The sequence below is a fragment of the Branchiostoma lanceolatum genome, chromosome 16 (assembly GCF_035083965.1).
Source record: "Branchiostoma lanceolatum isolate klBraLanc5 chromosome 16, klBraLanc5.hap2, whole genome shotgun sequence".
Lineage (NCBI taxonomy): Eukaryota > Metazoa > Chordata > Leptocardii > Amphioxiformes > Branchiostomatidae > Branchiostoma > Branchiostoma lanceolatum.
Genome location: NC_089737.1, coordinates 2,908,828 through 2,931,568, shown reverse-complemented (window position 1 = coordinate 2,931,568; position 22,741 = coordinate 2,908,828). Strand labels below are relative to the sequence as shown.

The window sequence follows — 22,741 nt, the reverse complement described above, 5'->3', positions numbered from 1 at the left end:
AACGGCTACATCTTAAGAGTTTTAGAAGATCGTCGTACTGTCAAGGACAAGGCCAGTATACACTAGGCATAATTTACAATATACCCAACAATGTGTTCTATCGAGGAGGTTTTATGTCTCGATGTAAACTTAGTTGTTTTTTTTGCAGCTGATTTAGCTCGAAGAGTAAAGATTCGATAACATTCAATGCGTTATTTTTCAAGCAGGCCTAGTGTTTGAAAATAATTTGTCTTAGACTATGATAGATAGCGAAGTATTATCGCCCTGTTTACTATAGCCTGAGTGACACCCTAGTTCTTTTACCGGGACTTCCATACTCCCCTTACTTATAGGGGCCTCGTTAGCTAACTAAGACGATACCCAGGCCAATGACTTATTATTATTAACACTATACTGTGACAGTATCATATCAAAATCATTCAAAAGATAAAAATACGTCTTTTGGGTGTAAAAAAAAATTAAACATTTTGATGTAAGCATTCCGGGCCTGGGGGTACGTGCGTAGCACTATATATTACAACTAGAGTGGCCGCGCATCGAGCTGGCGACGATCGCGCGTCCAGGTTATACCCCCATTCCGCTAGGACGGGAACTAAAATTTAACGGGGCGCTCAACGAATTTCATAGATAGAAAACGAATATTTTTACGCTTTGTGTGTTCGGTTGTCTTTTCAGCCATGCTCTTACATGTTGCATGATATTCCAACTATGAAATCAAGGATTAGACAAATCCAATTTTGGTCCCAGCGAGAACGCAGCGAGAGCGTAGCGCGATCGGCGTCTAGTGGAATGGGGGCCTAACAGGACATCGTTTAAGTTGTACAAGTGGTAACTATATGACACGGGCAACGGGTAAGGTAGCGCTAGCACTTTTGTACGGGCTGTGCTACAAAAATTTCAAGTAGTAAGTATATAGAGAATGGGAAAAGGAAAAGGCAGCACTTTTTTACGGGCCGTAGAACAAGCAGTACCGTAGTACACAAATGTACTTGTACTGAGACCCGGGAGAGGAAATGGCGGCACAGGAAGTACAAGTAATACAAGTCACGGTAACTATACCGAATCATGAAACAGGCCAGGCAAAGGAAAATACAGCACTCTATTGCGGCCCGAATCACAAGTAATAGACTCGGCAAAGCAAAAGGCTGCACTATTGTACGGGGCGTGGTACATGTACCAGTTATACTTAGACTCAATGTTGTATGGACCGTAGCACAGGAAGTTCATTCGAGGTTTGAAACTTTTACCAGTTTTAGGAAGGTTTGATACAACCTAGCGACCCCGGCACCGGAGGCTAATTTTTGCACGGCAAAGCATAATTGCCATGCGTTTACCACGTGAACGCCACGTGCCGCGCATGTCGGGTAAATTCACAGATAAACGCTATTTTTTTTCCATCACGTCAAGCAAGTGGCGGGACAGACATAGTGATTTTACTATCATTTGTCTGTAGACTACTTTGGACAGTTACTGTGCATTTTTTCTGGTCTATGTTCTTCAAGCATAGCGCTAGAAGGTAAAAGATGAAGTGGACGATAATGGGATACCCTAGCAGAATTCTTCGTCATATACCTCCAAGTCAGTATAAATACATGTTCGCACGGCGTTAAATAGGCGGATAAAACTTTCAGACCATGCATTTGCTATTTAGAAGAGCTTACATTTCTTCCCATGGGTTTAAAATTTGGCTCTGTCCGCGCTGTTTTAAGATAAATACGTTTTGAATAAATCGGACGTTAATTGGTTATGTTACGTTAGTATAGACTCGCTTATGCAAGGAAAAGGCAGCACTCTTGTACGGGGCGTAGCACAAACAGTAGCGTTACGGTAGTAGTTATTCTGCCAAAGGGAAAGGAAAACACTGTGTGGGTCGTAGTACAAGTACAATGTAACATTGGGTAACATAAATTCGCGGGGTACTTAAATTCGGGATTTTTCGAAAACGGGGTATTTAGGGATATGTGCTAGATGCAACATAAGTAATACCGCTAGAAATGCAAACTTGACAGACTAACGTATTCAGAACACTGTCTGAAAAGCTTCGATAAGCATGCATTAGAAGTTGGCTACGTCAAAACCTCTCCGTCCCTTATTGTCACAGTCTGAGGGCTTCGTGGGAGAATTATATGTACATGGTTGTTCGCTGGTTTATAAGAAAAATGTCACATCCGCTTCCTGCTAAACACAATTATTTACAAGACAACTTATTACAATCTCTTTTGCTAACCTGAAACTGGATTCTAAGTGTGATCAATCATCAAAACTCCTCTCTGTTGCTACAACCTACGGCACGTGTATTTTCCCGCCGCCATATTGTTAACCAGAATCCTGTTGTCAAGCAGACGACAAAGGTTTGTGAGGAACACTTTTTTGTCTAAATGCTGCGTGTGATAGTGGACTGAGGAAGATATTTTCCTCAAAGTTTGCTCCTAACACAACAAGGAACACATGGACATAGTAGTATTACCATTGCTACGGCATCCAGCTAACTTGCCATGAATAATGTAACGTTACACGTTGCCCGATGATGACGATGGGCCGACTTTGAGTTCTACCGACTCAACACACGGGTTGTTCCCGAACTGGCCTGATGTGTGCGGTACGGCCGTTTTTTCGTGTATTTTTTTTACTTGGACACGTCTATATCCATAGCACTCTCCTCAAGCCAAGGATGGAACGAATAGCTGCTGTATAAAATGTGATTCGCGGTAAGATATTCAAGACGAATCTTCTCTCCCGAATTAATGTGCCCCCCTGTCCGACAGCACTGTCATTGTGCGTGCGGCGGACGGTAGTTTCAAGTTGAAATATTATGGTGTCAGCACGACTAGAGACAAAATCTACCATATATATGATTAGTGCAAAGATAGTTCATGATACTGACAGAATTATGGGAAAAAGGGATGGTTTATTGTTCTGCTAGATTGATTTCAGTCAACCATTATCGGAAAAATCCCGAAATTATGTTACCCAACGTTACACCTACTGCGTATCTTACTCGTTTTTTTTAGGTACACATGCATATGCAAGGTACGGCCCAGTACGCCTGATAGTTTTAATTTGGAACTACCCAAAACTTTCGTGCGAACGAACAAACGTTGTAAATACGCAGTGCATCCGTCTGACATGGGTCTGCTTTTTTACCGGAATGCTCTTTTTACACCGGATTGCCCCGAAATGCCCATAAAGGAGGGTGAATTCTACCGGAATACACTATGCTTTGATGAGTAAACATCACAGGTTGCTGTATTTTGGCATGAAATGATATATTTATGGCGCAGGGAACGAGAAATCACTTGAAATTAGTGATGGCCATGGGCGTCGGCGCCCACGCCAGTCACCATGTTTGCTTTTATTGCGGATTACAATATTTGTTTAGCGAGAAATGCACAAAAAGGAGGTGGAATGTCGCAAATACAGTATTGGTAAGTTAACATCGCAGGTTGCTATGCTTTGGCATAAGATAACGTATACGTGACCCTGGGAACTAGCCATTACCGGACGCAACTACTGATATCAACGCAACCAAAAACACAGGGTAAACTAGAAAGGCAACATTTGCACGAGCAAATACAACATGTATCGCCATCGTCCTCCCCATGCAAAGAGCGACTGTTCTAATGCAAAAACTAACGTTTGTTGTATGTCTGCAATGTTGGTATTTGACTAAAGAATTGAATTGACGACCAGTCAGAAATGGATCTCTCCCAAGTTGAAACCTTATGCATGGATGGGATCTTCCAGGCACCCATATTCATACTGGACCATTCAAAGAATACCTCTACCAAAAAAGCTGGACCTTTTTGACAATCAACCAAGCCCAAAATTGAATTTTCGAAAATGACCCCTCATCCAAGAATGGACTCTTCCAGCTGTGTGTGGACCAACATGTATCATGCAAATTTCAGAATCTTGCTGAAGATCTAGAATTTCTTCTGCGGAAGAATTTCCGCAATCCGAGAGTCCAGACAATTTTGCATTACGCAGTTTCACAAATTTCTGCTAAACGTAGGTCTAATTTCTGATGCATATTTCTTGACCTGTAAATAATGGGGGGGGTTCTAGTTGATTGAGCTGTATGCCCAAGGTGTTTCGTCGCATATGAATTCCCAGTGTAGTTGCTTCAGATGATGGTACAACAAGCTCTTTTCTGCATTTGTTGTAGTTAGTCTATTAAGATATATACACATCTGCAAGGACATGTTAACATTGAATCAAGGAGGTTTTATATTATATATGAAACCTCATTCGTTGAATACAGGAATAAAAGACCTGTTGGTCATGATATTTTTCGTCGCCTCAATTCTTCTTTGACAAGACTTATGATCTCAAAATTTGAAAATATAGGAATCTTGTTTTTTTTTGGCCCGCCTTGTTTTTTCTTCGCCCAATCTCATTCATTTTGGAGTCTGCGGAGAATGTCATCCATAAAATTTAATTGCTGTGGCCTTAAAACTTTTGACATTAGAGTAGTCGTTTTGTTTCATGTTCTGTCACCAGCATGACGAGGTATCACATATGCGAAGAGCCGGTACTGTAAATTTGGCCTGGCAGCTTCGAAACTAGCTACTTCGGAGAACTCGTACAGAAGGTAGCTACGAAACTCGTGACTTCGGAGAACTCGTACAGTAGGTAGCTACGAAACTATTTCGGAGAACCCACGTGTCATGGTGATCCTGACACCCTTCTTTTCAAAACCATTGGTCCGCAGCATGCAAATCTAAGGTTGTTTTTGCTCTCCTGCAGAGTGGTGTTGATTTCACCGACCAAACAATGTAGACACTAGGCAGCGCTTAGCTTGCTTACAGTGCAAGCCATACATTTGGCTGAAGATCTCGCTCGTAACCGTACCTTATTTACTACGTACTACGTGCAGCGGACGACTGACAAGGTTTCTCAACGGCTACATCTTAAGAGTTTTAGAAGATCGTCGTACTGTCAAGGACAAGGCCAGTATACACTAGGCATAATTTACAATATACCCAACAATGTGTTCTATCGAGGAGGTTTTATGTCTCGATGTAAACCTCGTCGTGTGGCGCAACTGTAGAGCACGCGACTGTCAAACAATGGGTCCCGGGATCGAATCCCAGGTGCGCCCAGAGACATGTCCGAACTTGCGCCCCGACGTTGTGCCCTTGGGAAAGGCACCTAACACGACTTTCCTCACTTCACTCAGGTGTAAATGAGTACCTAGCTCATCTAGGGTTAGGGACGTCCCTCGGATAGGACGTTAAATGGAGGTCCCGTGTTTGGGGAGAGCAACACCCCGCGCACGTTAAAGAACCTACCACACCTTTCGAAAAAGAGTAGGGGCATGCCCCGGTGTGCGATGGTCCAAATCTTACAGTCCGGTCTGGGATGACATCTTGAAAAGGTGATAGTTCACCTGTTATGTCAATCCTTCCACAAAATGTGGTAAATCAAAATAAATAAATAAATAAATAAATAAATAAATAAACTTAGTTGTTTTTTGCAGCTGATTTAGCTCGAAGAGTAAAGATTCAATAACATTCAATTATGCTACATTTTCCAAGCAGGCCTAGTGTTTGAAAATAATTTGTCTTAGACTATGATAGATAGCGAAGTATTATCGCCCTGTTTACTATAGCCTGAGTGACACCCTAGTTCTTTTACCGGGACTTCCATACTCCCCTTACTTATAGAGGCCTCGTTAGCTAACTAAGACGATACCCAGGCCAATGACTTATTATTATTAACACTATACTGTGACAGTATCATATCAAAATCATTCAAAAGATAAAAATACGTCTTTTGGGTGTAAAAAAATTAAACATTTTGATGTAAGCATTCCGGGCCTGGGGGTACGTGCGTAGCACTATATATTACAACTAGAGTGGCCGCGCATCGAGCTGGCGACGATCGCGCGTCCAGGTTATACACCCATTCCACTAGGACGGGAACTAAAATTTAACGGGGCGCTCAACGAATTTCATAGATAGAAAACGAATATTTTTACGCTTTGTGTGTTCGGTTGTCTTTTCAGCCATGCTCTTACATGTTGCATGATATTCCAACTATGAAATCAAGGATTAGACAAATCCAATTTTGGTCCCAGCGAGAACGCAGCGAGAGCGTAGCGCGATCGGCGTCTAGTGGAATGGGGGCCTAACAGGACATCGTTTAAGTTGTACAAGTGGTAACTATATGACACGGGCAACGGGTAAGGTAGCGCTAGCACTTTTGTACGGGCTGTGCTACAAAATTTTCAAGTAGTAAGTATATAGAGAATGGGAAAAGGAAAAGGCAGCACTTTTTTACGGGCCGTAGAACAAGCAGTACCGTAGTACACAAATGTACTTGTACTGAGACCCGGGAGAGGAAATGGCGGCACAGGAAGTACAAGTAATACAAGTCACGGTAACTATACCGAATCATGAAACAGGCCAGGCAAAGGAAAATACAGCACTCTATTGCGGCCCGAATCACAAGTAATAGACTCGGCAAAGCAAAAGGCTGCACTATTGTACGGGGCGTGGTACATGTGCCAGTTATACTTAGACTCAATGTTGTATGGACCGTAGCACAGGAAGTTCATTCGAGGTTTGAAACTTTTACCAGTTTTAGGAAGGTTTGATACAACCTAGCGACCCCGGCACCGGAGGCTAATTTTTGCACGGCAAAGCATAATTGCCATGCGTTTACCACGTGAACGCCACGTGCCGCGCATGTCGGGTAAATTCACAGATAAACGCTATTTTTTTTCCATCACGTCAAGCAAGTGGTGGGACAGACATAGTGATTTTACTATCATTTGTCTGTAGACTACTTTGGACAGTTACTGTGCATTTTTTTCTGGTCTATGTTCTTCAAGCATAGCGCTAGAAGGTAAAAGATGAAGTGGACGATAATGGGATACCCTAGCAGAATTCTTCGTCATATACCTCCAAGTCAGTATAAATACATGTTCGCACGGCGTTAAATAGGCGGATAAAACTCTCAGACCATGCATTTGCTATTTAGAAGAGCTTATATTTCTTCCCATGGGTTTAAAATTTGGCTCTGTCCGCGCTGTTTTAAGATAAATACGTTTTGAATAAATCGGACGTTAATTGGTTATGTTACGTTAGTATAGACTCGCTTATGCAAGGAAAAGGCAGCACTCTTGTACGGGGCGTAGCACAAACAGTAGCGTTACGGTAGTAGTTATTCTGCCAAAGGGAAAGGGAAACACTGTGTTGGTCGTAGTACAAGTACAATGTAACGTTGGGTAACATAAATTCGCGGGGTACTTAAATTCGGGATTTTTCGAAAACGGGGTATTTAGGGATATGTGCTAGATGCAACATAAGTAATACCGCTAGAAATGCAAACTTGACAGACTAACGTATTCAGAACACTGTCTGAAAAGCTTCGATAAGCATGCATTGAAAGTTGGCTACGTCAAAACCTCTCCGTCCCTTATTGCCACAGTCTGAGGGCTTCGTGGGAGAATTATATGTACATGGTTGTTCGCTGGTTTATAAGAAAAATGTCACATCCGCTTCCTGCTAAACACAATTATTTACAAGACAACTTATTACAATCTCTTTTGCTAACCTGAAACTGGATTCTAAGTGTGATCAATCATCAAAACTCCTCTCTGTTGCTACAACCTACGGCACGTGTATTTTCCCGCCGCCATATTGTTAACCAGAATCCTGTTGTCAAGCAGACGACAAAGGTTTGTGAGGAACACTTTTTTGTCTAAATGCTGCGTGTGATAGTGGACTGAGGAAGATATTTTCCTCAAAGTTTGCTCCTAACACAACAAGGAACACATGGACATAGTAGTATTACCATTGCTACGGCATCCAGCTAACTTGCCATGAATAATGTAACGTTACACGTTGCCCGATGATGACGATGGGCCGACTTTGAGTTCTACCGACTCAACACACGGGTTGTTCCCGAACTGGCCTGATGTGTGCGGTACGGCCGTTTTTTCGTGTATTTTTTTACTTGGACACGTCTATATCCATAGCACTCTCCTCAAGCCAAGGATGGAACGAATAGCTGCTGTATAAAATGTGATTCGCGGTAAGATATTCAAGACGAATCTTCTCTCCCGAATTAATGTGCCCCCCTGTCCGACAGCACTGTCATTGTGCGTGCGGCGGACGGTAGTTTCAAGTTGAAATATTATGGTGTCAGCACGACTAGAAACAAAATCTACCATATATATGATTAGTGCAAAGATAGTTCATGATACTGACAGAATTATGGGAAAAAGGGATGGTTTATTGTTCTGCTAGATTGATTTCAGTCAACCATTATCGGAAAAATCCCGAAATTATGTTACCCAACGTTACACCTACTGCGTATCTTACTCGTTTTTTTTAGGTACACATGCATATGCAAGGTACGGCCCAGTACGCCTGATAGTTTTAATTTGGAACTACCCAAAACTTTCGTGCGAACGAACAAACGTTGTAAATACGCAGTGCATCCGTCTGACATGGGTCTGCTTTTTTACCGGAATGCTCTTTTTACACCGGATTGCCCCGAAATGCCCATAAAGGAGGGTGAATTCTACCGGAATACACTATGCTTTGATGAGTAAACATCACAGGTTGCTGTATTTTGGCATGAAATGATATATTTATGGCGCAGGGAACGAGAAATCACTTGAAATTAGTGATGGCCATGGGCGTCGGCGCCCACGCCAGTCACCATGTTTGCTTTTATTGCGGATTACAATATTTGTTTAGCGAGAAATGCACAAAAAGGAGGTGGAATGTCGCAAATACAGTATTGGTAAGTTAACATCGCAGGTTGCTATGCTTTGGCATAAGATAACGTATACGTGACCCTGGGAACTAGCCATTACCGGACGCAACTACTGATATCAACGCAACCAAAAACACAGGGTAAACTAGAAAGGCAACATTTGCACGAGCAAATACAACATGTATCGCCATTGTCCTCCCCATGCAAAGAGCGACTGTTCTAATGCAAAAACTAACGTTTGTTCACTTTGTTGTATGTCTGCAATGTTGGTATTTGACTAAAGAATCGAATTGACGACCAGTCAGAAATGGATCTCTCCCAAGTTGAAACCTTATGCATGGATGGGATCTTCCAGGCACCCATATTCATACTGGACCATTCAAAGAATACATCTACCAAAAAAGCTGGACCTTTTTGACAATCAACCAAGCCCAAAATTGAATTTTCGAAAATGACCCCTCATCCAAGAATGGACTCTTCCAGCTGTGTGTGGACCAACATGTATCATGCAAATTTCAGAATCTTGCTGAAGATCTAGAATTTCTTCTGCGGAAGAATTTCCGCAATCCGAGAGTCCAAACAATTTTGCATTACGCAGTTTCACAAATTTCTGCTAAACGTAGGTCTAATTTCTGATGCGTATTTCTTGACCTGTACTGTATATATATATATATATATATATATATATATATATATATATATATATATATATATATATATATATATATATATAAAGTTATATGTAAAAAGATATATATAAAAATATATAAATAAATATATAAAATATATAAATATATATATAAAAATATATAAATATATATATATAAATATATAGAGGACTGTAAAACAATACATTTATGTCGAAAAACACCACCAGAAAAATTTTGTTACTGAAGGCGTAGATTTTGAACCTTCTCTTGAACAGCATTAACAACACAGGGACAGGAGCCTGGGGGTAGTGAAGTTATGCCTGTCTGCACCTGGCAGTACTCATAATTGAATTGACTATTTCGACCAATCAGGTTGACTTTAGTAAATCCGTAAGCAAGCTAATAGGCGCTCTCTCATTGGCTGACCGAATTAGCCTTCCTGCCTACCCACCTACTAGATGTGACCATATATGGCAACACCATATATGGTCATATGAGGAAAATAGCCTATCATCTCCCCAAAATACCCCCCAAAATCGTAAGTTTTAAGTGATTTATGCCAAAGTGCGAATGGGGTTCTTTGAATATTCAATGTAATTCAAGAGCACAGGAGGCCCAGATGTACGATAGATGTCGGATTATGGCCAAAAATCCTCAATAAAATCATTTTAAAGGCATTTACAAAAAAAAACAACGTCTGGGGGTATTTGCTAACTCTACCTGTATACCAAATTTCAGCAGATTTGGCCCAGGGACGACTGACATGAAGCCCTTTGAAGATTTGACAGGAGAAGAAAGAAACATGACCAAAGACAATATGTATCGCCCATACTATAGGTATGGGCAATACATAATAATGGCTCTAAATGTCATGGAGTGTTCCAAAATTAAAATTGGTGTCCCTGTTACACATAAACAAAAGTTCCTACTTGTCGTCAGTTGTGGAGGCGTCTTCACATAACAGTAAATACTCATATAAATTCGATTAGTATTTAATATAAAAGTCGGAAGTGCGTCAAGCTGGCGGTCGGCAGACGTTGCGTGCGTCCGGAATGCGCTCAGCATACGCACCAGATACGCAGCTATTCGCTGCTAGGATAATAGAATTGCGCACTTTATATGCAAATCATACGAAATGATGCGCTGAATTCATTATTCATACGCTGTATGTGCGCCGCGCATAACTCAAGAAATTTGATATTTTGAGCGTACACGGTGGTCTGTCACAAGGGTATTCTTTTCCGTTGCTACGCGCGTTCGACAAGGTATCGGGTTACCCGGGGTAACGTTTTGGCTAACGGCAAAACATTTATGAATAAACAAAATAGTAGGGACGGGAAAAATTTGTAAAAATAAAACGAAATTAGCGATTTTGCAAACTTTGAATATCGTCAATTTGCGCTGAATGGCTGATTTTTCTTTATTTTGCTCCCAAACACGATTATTTTCAGGTTTCAGGGAGACCGTTTTTCCAGGAACACATCGCAAAGGCGGCCTGGCTTTAAATGTCAATGAATATCTCTTATCTTCATATTTTTCGTCGACCAGGAACAAAACAAATCTTTGTGTTTTTGGGATTTTTTAATTTCTTGTTCTAGGTATGGTGAATATCGACAAATCTGTGAAAAAATGGCATTTTTTGACATTTTTCGCACTCAATCACCCATAATTCAAAATCAAGGACATTCTTCAAAAATCCCTGGGGAAAACCGTTACGGTCATTTTGAATCGTTAATGAGTTAAGGTGGATGTTTCTTGGAGCCGTACCTTTACGATGTTTGAACGCATGTCATGCCGCACGGATAGGGGGAGGGTAAATAATAGCCGTAAATAATCCTTCTAATATTCAATGTCACAAAAAAACGACACCAGTTGCTTCGTTACATGTTAGATGTCCACAACAAAGTGCCAGCATGGATATACTATCCAGAAAACAGGTAATATTTGCGACAAACGTAGTTTTTCTTTTCCTGAAGCGGGGAAAGGGGCCCGGCCGCGCAGATTTACAGTAAGAACTTCCAATGACCGCTGGTGACCCCGAATCGAACGCGCGTTCGGATTCGATTACGTCATTTCGAACATCGTGGAACAGCGTTTGAATTCGGCTGGACATGGGAGTTTCTGAGCATGAATTTGACCACCGTGGTACAACTGCGTATTGTCAAAATTTAATACGGAACTCACACGGTGCTTATACGCACAAGTGTGACAGGGGTTTTAAGCCCCTGTCTAACTGGACCCGCGACACGTTTACGACCTCGCTGTGTCCTAAATTCGATTTGTGTTACCCTTGACTTTATAATGGAATATAGCCCCTGTCACACTTGTGCGTATAAGCAATTCCATGTGAGTTCCGCACATATAGAGTGTGAATAACGAATTCAGCGCATCCATTGCGTTTGAGACACGAATGATTTGCATATGAAGTGTGCAATACTATAATCCTTGCAGCGAATAGCTGCGTATCAGGTGCGTATGCTGAGCGTATTTCGGACGAACACAACGTCTGCCGACCGCATGCCTGACACACGTCCCAGTAATGCTAATCGAATTATGAGCGTATTTGGTTGCATTGATATTTAGTAGTTACTTAAACTGTTATTGGAAGACGCCTCCACAACTGACGACAAGTGGAATTTTTTGTATATGTGCAACAGGGACACTGGTTTTACTTTTGGGACATTCTATGACATTTAGAGCCATTTTACCCTGTGTATGATATCAGTAGTTACGCGTAAACTGTTATTGGAAGACGCCTCCAAAGTGACGACAAGTAGGACTTTTTTGTGTGTGTAACATGGACACTGCGGTTGTGTGGGGCATTTCAATGATTATTTACATTAAATGATATGTACATTATTGAGGTTGTGTTTGTTTCCTCTCTGACCTTAACAAATCAAATACCTGACCCGACCAATTAAATACCAAATCTGGACGTGGATGTTCATTGAGTACGCTATGTGTACGCTATCCGTACGCTATCTGTGCGTTTGTCATACGTTACTTATACTTACAATGCGCTGCCCTATCGCAGGACGAACGGCACTAATTCGTGACGTATATTCTTATTCGCTTAGCAAGAAAACCTTCAAACTTTGTTGTTTAAAATGAAATCAGCGAATTTAGTAAAACATGCCTGTCAGAAGCCTGTTGCCTTGGCAACACGAAATCGATCAACTTTGTTATCATATGAATTGTTGCCAAATGACTTTTGCTGTAAAAGCAACTGTGACAATGGTCCTACCACAATTCTTAACGAATTTATCGGTCGTGAAAGTTTGCGTGGGTGCTTTCACTCCCCGTCTAGATAGGGTTTAAATTAGTTGTCAATGCGCAACGATGGACTTTTAGGCATATGCGATAATTGCAGTGAATATGTTTGCTTACCTGATCTAACTTTTTGAATGGCCTGACCTTGGAAATATGTGTACCTTTTTCAGTCATGCGAGCTGCGCTTTCGCCAAGGGGATGTTCGAGACATCGCTAATTAAATACGAATTTTACAAGGAGGCTGTAATCATTATTGTTAATACCATGGTTATATGTCTTGATTATAGGTTATACCGGAAACCTAAAAAAGATCCAGTCGCTAATGACTCCAAGATCAATAACACTATGAAAAAATCAAGCCCCAGACAGCTATCTGAAATGAACAAAAGTCGGAAAACATCAACTACAAGCAAAAAGTCTGATTCAATGACAAGCAAGACCACACCAAAGAAAAAAACACCCATGAAGGAAACTGTGCACCAAAGGGAGGACGTCGAAGAGGATGGATGGACAGAGGCATATATTAGGGCCCGAATGAAGAACACAGATTCCTCCAAGGAACTAGATCTGTCGAACAAGATGCTCGAGGAAATACCTCCGGACGTCTTCAGTATCAAGGAAGTTGAAATCCTGGATATGTCAAACAACCCTCTGGGTTCTATTCCTGTTGGTATCGCCAGTCTTCCTGAGCTGAAGGAAATAAGAGCTGCCGGCTGTGACATCCGAGAAATAAGCGGGAATGTTTCAAGATGCATATACCTGAGCAAAATTGACTTTTCACGAAATCCACACATTGCTACACTTCCAGTAACAATGAAGCGACTTGCTCACCTAAAGTACGTCGCTCTTTCCAGCTGCGAGCTAAAATCGCTTCCCAAGAATCTAACTCTTTTGGCCACAATTGAAACCCTTGATGTATCAAAGAATGTGCTGACGACCCTCCCCTCCGGGGTTTCAGGGTTCAAGCGAATGAAAGTCCTTATCCTTAACGACAACGCCTTTGAAAGAATCCCAGAATCCATTAAGTCACTTGGATGTCTTGACCGTGTAGAAATGAAGAAAAACAAACTGAATAATCACCAGGGTGACCTTAAGTTGAACGTCCCTTCAAGGCTAAAGATCTTGGACCTAGAGGATAACTGTTCCTTGAGTTTGCTACCAGACGGACTTGAAAACCTTGAAGTCATAGAAGGCCTTAACTTCAGTTACTGCGGTATCGAGACGCTTCCGGATTCGATTGGACAGATACCCACGTTAAAGGAAATCCACCTTGCCGGTAACAAGCTGCGCACGCTTCCCGACAGCTTCGGGCGCCTACTCAATCTGGAAACTCTCGATTTGGAGGGGAACCGCCGCCTGTCCAGTTTGCCGGTCACACTTCATCACCTGCGGAAATTGAAAGACAAGGATACAGGGAAAAACACAGGACTGGTCATGGACAACGTACCGACTCTGGACATTCCTGGGCCGAAGATTGTCAAAGAAGGTGTCATCTCCGTTCTCTCAGAGCTATTGACAGAAGACAGCCTCAACAGTGTCACATCAAACATCGCCGCAGAAGTTGTCGACGACACAATCATTGAAAACCTGTCAGGCGACATCGTCACTATCATCGAAGAAGGTCTAAGTGATGACCTTATGTTGGAAATGATAGAGGTTGCAGTTATGGAAGGGCAATGCGCGGATGACATATTCGCAAGCATCTTTGAAGACGTCGTTCAAGCTCTTATAAAGGAAGTCAGTCAGGAAACTACGGACGAAGATAAGATTATCTTGCTCATCATAGACAATCTATTAGATGAGACGAAGGGATCGGTAACAACAGAAGTGGCAACAAGTGCTGTCCGGCTCGATGCTGCGGCATGGGAAGTGACGGAAGAGCTCCTGAGAGAAGTCACCGATGCGACGACAAAGTCGGTCGCCTTAGAACATGAGGAAGAATGGCGCCTGGGCCAGACTGTCCCTGAACAATACGACAAACAGTTTAGGTAGGTTTCTAAACTTCTAGCTTCTTCACTTCTAAAATCGAGTCACAAAAAGCAAGTCACTTGTAAAGTAAAGCACTTCCAATTACTAGTTGAGTGACGTAAAATTGTGTATAACAGCTGATTATTATGTTATCTACAGCTATAAAATTTCAGCAACCTCAGTCAAGGTGCAGTCCGTGGACCTGCCAGCCGGCTGCAACTTGAGCATCCCTCCCGAAGCTACTACTGAAGACACGTCCGTCATATCGGCAGTGCTGAACCCGCACGGGTACGAGGGGACGCTGAAACTGGAGGATAACGAGCTACTCGTCAGCGACATTGTTGAAATGAGACCAGCAGGGATGACGTTCTCCAAGCCCGTTAAGCTGAAGATCCCCCACTCCCTACCCAAGTTCGACAAGGAACGGGAGTACGTTGTGATGACGTCAGAGGATGACGGGACTTCGTGGGTGACACTCAAAACACTAAGCCATCACGAGAAAGTAAGAGTACATCTACAAATTTATTTTGGAGGTTTGATCTCTTCTAAGGTACACACCAGTTCATTAGTGAGACAGTTGAATTGTTATATATTTTTCAGGGCCAGACCTATGTAGTAGTGGAGGTTGTGCACTTCTCTTCATTCGCCGTCGTGGCACGCCCCCTTGAGCACTGCCACAGAGTGAGGAAAGGGGAAGCATCAGAACTGAAGTCCTCGATACAGACAGGGATTAAGATGATCCTTCCACGGGACTGTGTTCCCTCCGAGGAGGAGATATCGTTCAAGGTGAGAGGCTGTTATTGATCTCATTGTCCAGGTAACCATGCATCGGTTGAATTGCAACTTTTAGACATTGACAAATTACAGAGAAATTCTTGTTATATAGCAAAAAAGTTGATCTGATTGAAATGATTGTAGATAATCTATAATGAATAAAGGCGATTTGATTTTTTTTACATAATCAACATAATTCCGTTTTATCAAAGGTAATCCCGGTCGATAAGGAAACCCTCACTTGTGCTGGAATGGAAGACAGTGGAATGGACATCAACAGAATGAGCCACATTCTCAAGTTCTTCAAAGGCAGCAACCTGCTGTTGAACCGCCCCGCCACCATTGTCCTGCCGCTGTCACCTGGAGAAGAAGACAGCCAAGTCCGCGTCCTCAGCTGCAGTGAGATCGGGGACTGGGAAGATGTCACCGACAAAGTGGATGATGTCGTCCTGAAAGAGTCCAAGGTGGCGTTCAAGACAGACCGTCTCAGTTCTGGGTGAGTAGTGACCGGTCAATCAATGGGAGATGTTTAATTGAGGGGGAAAGAGATGTTTGTTTATTTGTATTCTATTATCTTCCATTCATTATAAGAAAACACAATTTGACCTGCTGGCCGCTTTTTTGAGGTAATTATGGAAGAGATAACGGTCAGACAAAATATAAGAAATATATCAGATTACATAATTCAAGTCCTAATAAAGTCATGATAACCAAAGTGGTTACTATGTCACTGATATTATCTCAGACACATTTGGTTTGTATCTAAACGTGAGCATAATTCACTTAATTGACTTATGAGAACATACATTTTCCAAAGAGACTGATAAACTGTAAAATGAATATTTGTGATTCAGCTTCACAGTTCTTCGCAGCGACAAAATCGTCGATCCTAACAGAGTCGTCGCCTTGGTAACCAAGAACACCCGGGTCAGACGGACCAGAACAGTCATCTTCAAGAAGTGGAAGGGACCCCGGGAGAAGGGAGTTATGACTGCCCGGATGGAGTGTGTGCTGGAGGAGATGGTTGAAGACCGGATCTGCCGCGCGGAAACAAAGGAAGGATACGAGCGGCAGGTAAGGCAACAGGATAGCGGACATCCATGCAATACTTTTATGTGATTTCGTAGCTTAATTTTGTAAAGATGTAACGTTATAGCATTGTTGAGAATATGAGGGGAGTTTCAATACAAAGTACTGTCCAAAATATTCTTATTTTGCTTATTATTTCATTTCATTTTTGGACATTTTCAGACCAAAACTGTACATTTTTATTTTCTGTGCCCTAATAGTACAACCAATTGACCTGGAATTCAGTATGATGAAGATGATGAATGGTTTATTTCGTCAATACATCGCAGCCCCAGCGGGGCTAAATTATGTATCACTTACAGTTGTAACACCAAAACGTCACAAAGGTGTTGCTACACAAAGTCTTGATACACATCAAAATCTGATAAACATTACGTATCACTTAACGTCACAAAATTCTTTAACCACATTAAGAAAAGTCCTAATACACATCAAAATCTGATGCACATCACACTCTGCTATGTGCATTACATTCATTGACCTATCAGGTAAAGCACCAACTATTTGGCGACGAAGAGATAAACGATAAGAGATTTTACGGGACATGTTCTACTGAGACCTAAAAGAATTCTATGACATATATAAATATTTGCATCATACATGTATGCCATCGTTCATTAACCTTATCACATATTGGATAGGCGAGTCTCTGTATCTGTTTGTTTTGTACTTAATAGGTCTGGGTTTGTCTGAGTTTCTAGTGGTCATTCTAATGCCATCCCTCATTCTCGGAGGGAGAAGATCTGGGTCGATAGTTTTGGCAAACTTTACGCACAAGTCCACGCGCCTTTTATGAAGTGTCTTTAGGCCTGTTTTAGCTAGTGCCGTCCGGTAGTCCGTGTACCGAACACCGAGGATTGTTCTAAGCGCCCTCTTTTGAACCCTCTCCAGCCCCACAGTCTGAGTAGAGGTCAGTCCTGACTGCCATACTGGAACGCAAAACTCCAACACTAGTTTCACGTAGGCTATGTGGATCTGTAGTAGGTCGTGGACTGGTAGCTGGAAACGCTTGAGTTTGCGCAGCATGGCGAGACGTTCACCTGCTTTGCCGATCATCATGTTTACTTGTTCATCCCATTTCAAGTTGTTTTGTATCCAAACCCCCAACAGGCACGTGACGCACTCTACCTCTAGTTCTGTTTGGTCGATGAGAAGGACTGGTGGTGGTGGGGGGCACTTCATGAAACAGACAACCATTGTTTTGCATTTATCCGGATTCAGCAGCACGTGGTTGTCCTTCGACCAGTCATTAAAACAGTTTACTTCCGTTTGCATTCACGATGGTGTGGTGCATCTCCTTGGCCTTGAATCAGCAAGCGATAAATCATCGACGTATTTCCATCGTTCAGCAGCTGCATTTCTCATGGCGTCATCAAACACGACCAGGAAGATTAGTGGACCCAAGAGTGTGCCTTGCGGGTCTGAGCATGTGAGAGTTTCCCAATCGGATAGTTGACCCCCGTAGCGGACTCTCTGACGTCGTTGTGTTAAGAAGTCACAAATCCAGGGGATAAAAATCCAGGGGATAAGTGCACTCCTTGCTCCTACGTTGATCACGGTTTCTGTATAGCTACTGTGTGATCGATACGATCAAACGCCTTCGAAAAATCGATGAATACCATTGTGGTCACGTTTTGATTCTCGGCACAGAAAGTTGACAAGGATTACAAGGTAGTGTGCCGTAGATTGCCCTATAGGCATCCGAATTGCCTAGGGTCCAATGATGTTCTGATGTCGGCGATCAACCATTTCGATACAAAAGACTCTGCCACTTTAGCAAGTTGAGATGTGAGTGACACAGGTCGCAGTCTGTCGATCGTTGGTGGGTGAGATTTTGGAAAAGGGACCACTGTTGCATCCTTCCAGATCTGCGGTACACGACCTTCTCTGAGGGATGTGTTTATGATGTCTGTGACAGATTTGCTAAGTTCATAGGCAGATTCCTTCAGTATTCTGGTGTTCAGTTGGTCCGGCCCCGCTGCCTTGCCAGATGTTAGCTTGCGCAGATTGTTGTAGACGTCCCGTGGTGGTACTTCTGGCGGTATATAAATGGGTCGATACGTTGGTAGTTGATTACGATCAAGGCACGGCCGACCTTTGGCCACTTACGCGAACTGTTTATTTATGTAGGTTGCTATGTAGGTGTCATCTGCGTCCGCCCATTCGGGGATGTTCACCGTCAGTTCTGATCTCTGAAGATTCAGGATCCATGTTATTTCCTTGTACCATGCCGCTGGGTTGTCCCTTTTCAAGGTTTGAACTCTGTCCTGGTAGAATTCTTTTCTGGATTTCTTAGTTTCTCTGTTGACCTTGTTACGCAGCTGTCTCCAAAGTATGTACTTTTGCTGTGCAAACGCCTTTTGTCTTTTACGGATCATGTTCTTGATCTCCATCTTTAGCCACGGCTTGTCCCTAATGTGCATCTTCACATTTTTGGTTTGAAAGTACTTGTTGATGGCTGTATGGATGTGCCAAGACATTTGCCAACAACAGTCTATTTACAACTTGGGCATACACTGCACATCACTATACACAGTCATTATTATCACTATCATATGTTGACAAAAGATATATTCACCTTGTTTTCACAGGAAGGGACGCCAACCCCTACCATGAGCATGATGGAGGGTGAGACGTTCTGTGCCATATTTCATGGCAGCATCCGACCGAAAGTGGAGGAGATAAACACCTACTACGGAGTCAACTTCAAGTTCTACTGCAACAGGCCGCGCATTAGAGAGTTCGACGTGACGCTAGTGGACAAGGGCAAAAGTGCAACATCTACGGTAAAGTTTTATCCTGGACCAAGGGAAATATATCATCCATGCGTTCCAGGAGAAGAAGAAGCCACGCCCCTTGCAACCGCCGAAATAACTGCACCGACCGTAAGTAGATCTTCTGTAATTACGTCGAAGGTATACAGCTTTACTGCTCATTTGATAGATAGTGAAGAGAGGATCATAGAGGGTGCTACACTCTCATAGATTAAGACAAAGTAGCACATAGCTTTTATTCCTAAAGTCGACACTTAACACAGGCTATATACTTACTATGCGATTCTAGTCCCGATTCTTAATTCAGGATTAAGGTGTTCAGACAAGTTCGATGAGACAACTTTGAAAAGACAGAAATTCATAATTCATAATTGATTTATCTCCCAGGGTATCATCTGCGATTACTGGTTGGCGTGCCAGAGGTTCAAAAACACCTTGGGAATCGCAGGTGGGTCTTAATTTGTTCAACAACTATCTGTTGATCTGAAATCTTTAAGTTGGAATGTAACTATGTCAAGTTGTGAACACACATTTTACTCTCTTACAATACTCTTCCAGACACGTACCTTTCTCCTGACCACAACAAGTGCTTTTGTAAGACATGCCACACAGACAGGGGTGGCTTGGATTCTTACTCCCGTGGCAATCCACGGAAAAAGTACGCAGCACCCGTTGGTTGGGGCAGGGTTGGTCTCAAGTAAGTACTGTGATGTGACCGACATGATTTTGCTATAACTGGATTAATGATTTTGTTTTCAACTCAGTCCATGTCTACACAATGCTGCGACTTGGGTTGCAATTCGGCTTACTATGAAAGCTTTGTTTTCCGATATAGACCCAATAGAGTGTCAGAAGACAAGGAGGTCAACGTGTTCACCAATTGGCATCGTGCATACCACGGGACTGTAACAAGTACGGTGAAGAAAATCCTGCAGACTTCACAACTGCTTATGCCAGGTGAATATCTTTAACACCGTTGCCACTATTTCCCTACCTTCACCTACAAACAATGGGGAAGAATAACAATATAGACAGACAGAGGGGAGAGAAAAACGGTTGCACTGTTTTCTACAAAATCCACTCAGTTGCAGCATGTTAATTACCTTTGCAAAAGAAGGCTATGCTATATCTATTTGTCCGTCTATCTGTCTGTCTGCGAACAACGTAATTTGAGAATGAATCTGACTGGAGTTTGTTATGTTAATAGGGGTTGGCAAAAGGAAGAAACGATTAGAATAGACTCACTATGGTACGGCAATGGAACGTCTGTTTTAATATCTTGTATTCCGGACAAGCTATGGTCACAATATTTGGTTGGTCGATAGTTCTTGTGGTCGAAAAGAAGTGACATACGTTTGGGCCCTCCAGCAACTTCCTCTGAAACTACAGGTGTATTTAAGTTTAAGATACTGATGAAGACCTACGTGATGAACTGTTAACTTTGTGACTTGTTTTTCATTGTTGATGAGGAAACTTCATATTTCGAATGTGCTAAATTGCAGAACGTTCATACTCAGTAACATGTTTCAATAGGGGAATTAATGGATATGAATAATGTTAATCATGATTTAATTTGCACAATTAATTAGATAATCATATAATGATTGGTAGATAATGGCATTTCTCGACTAAATCAAATGTCATATTTGTATGCCTTGATTCTTGCATATTCTTGTTTTAGGTGACACCGCATTGGGAGGTCATCATCTTGGAGAACGACCGGGTCATTTCAACGAAAAACGCAAACCTAAAGGGTTTGACACCCAACAGGTCTACTTGTCACCCAGCATCGAATACTCTGGAGATGATATCTATGCCCACCCAACGCGGTAAATATACTCACGCATCATCTCATTGTATGATCAAGACTTATGCTACTGTCTTATTTCCAAACCGGGACCCGGCCGGCCTGCTTGCGGGAACGAAAAAAAGTGTATATATCAATAGATATATACACAGATTATGCTCATGGATAATTTAAGAAATGTTTTGTGTATTTTGATATCTTTTATATCATACCGGGCTCCGCTTTGGAACTGTGACCGTACTACAATCGGGACACTGGAAGGAACTAATTTACAGTATGAAGGCATGTGCTATGCAGAACTGATTTCCTCCGCGAACACCATACTTAATAGATCGTACATTTTCACGCAGGTTCAAGGACAAGCATGGCGGGAAGGAGTACGCGGCTCGTGTCGCCTTCCAGGTATGTGTCCGGCCGAACAGCTACAACGTCGGGCCGGAGACGATCGGTGCCAGGAGGGAGGGCAGAACCATCGATCCACTCTTCAGTAACGACGAGCTGGAGTGGTTCACTAAAGAGAGGGGAGGGCACGTACTCTACGGACTACTTGTTAAGTTGGAGAAGATTTAGACACCTTTCTACTTAACATAACAAGCAGAGTTACTGCTGGAATGTGACATGGTAAATCTATCTATTTGATCTCACCACAATGTCCTATGGAAAAGGTATATCTTTCGACTGACAATATATCAAAGGAAGTGAAGTGAAGTAACTAATTAGCACATTTAGATTTTTGTCAATTTCTTAGTACATGTAGTTTCAGATGACAATATTTCAGAAATGGACCATTTCTCGGTACAATGGCGCAGCTTCTCAAAAGTACGCTTTATACTTTGAGTGGCTTGATTATGGACATTATTTGAAATTACATGTCGGCATAATTGTATTTACTATCATCCCAATGGATATGAGTGTGTACATGTAGTGAACACGAAAAATATTGGCAGATTTTCCTGAACTCATAATTTCTTATCTACATGGTGATGCGCTATGTAAAAATGATGTAAACACGAGGAGATTGAATTGCACATATTAACGGACATTATCATTAGACAAAACTTACGCCAAGCCTGTTCAATGAACTGCTTATAACTATAGATGTTGACAGATTTCATGGTCCTCATTCCACTGGATGGCGATTGCGTTGTAATCTCGCTGCGACCTAGATTGGAGTTGTGTGCCCTCTGTGATTTCATAATCATTCAAAATTCAAAAGTAGGACAGACATACAAAACAAACAAAAACGTGCAAATACGAGTTCTGCATAAATTTTCTATCTATGAAGTTTGTCCATAATTTTAATCGCAGCGAGGTCGCCGTCCTAGCAGAATGGGGGTGTTTGTGTTTGCTGTGTATTTGCTTTGGTGTAAAAGGTGAAGTCGAATTACACTAGTCTTGACTCTGTATATACACACTAGCACTAGTAGCAAAGATTGTGTATCTACCTTTGAATATTGGCTTGTATATATTGTTTGAAAAATGAACGTTTTATTGAAATAGAGAAATGGATATTTATCAGGAAAAGAAAATAATGAATTATTGTTGTTGTTGTTGTTGTTGTTGTGAACTTAGAGTGGACTTTAAAACGACGTAGGTCTCACTGTATTGTTTGAGCTGAAACGTAAACAAGTTAGAGACTTTAAGAGGAATCATCACAGTAAGGAAAAGGTTATGAAGTT

General features: G+C 42.0%; 1 protein-coding gene across 1 annotated transcript; it reads left to right on the top strand.

Annotated features, from left to right (window-relative positions):
• The first annotated feature begins 12,623 nt into the window (after positions 1-12,623).
• LOC136421977 (uncharacterized) lies at positions 12,624-21,765 on the top strand. The gene is made up of 11 exons (XM_066409575.1): positions 12,624-14,638; positions 14,778-15,120; positions 15,219-15,404; positions 15,605-15,888; positions 16,247-16,466; positions 19,073-19,366; positions 19,643-19,703; positions 19,814-19,952; positions 20,091-20,212; positions 20,937-21,084; positions 21,413-21,765. Exons 1-11 carry the CDS (start codon positions 12,804-12,806, stop codon positions 21,630-21,632), a joined length of 3,852 nt encoding a protein of 1,283 aa, XP_066265672.1. The 5' UTR covers positions 12,624-12,803; the 3' UTR covers positions 21,633-21,765.
• Positions 21,766-22,741: the final 976 nt, after the last annotated feature.

Bases quoted from the DNA above. Each gene is read 5' to 3' on its own strand.
- LOC136421977 (XM_066409575.1), top strand. From the start codon at position 12,804: ATGTGTACCTTTTTCAGTCATGCGAGCTGCGCTTTCGCCAAGGGGATG. The intron at 15,889-16,246 runs GTGAGTAGTGAC...TTTGTGATTCAG, and splicing joins ACAGACCGTCTCAGTTCTGG to CTTCACAGTTCTTCGCAGCG. The intron at 19,367-19,642 runs GTAAGTAGATCT...TTTATCTCCCAG, and splicing joins CCGAAATAACTGCACCGACC to GGTATCATCTGCGATTACTG.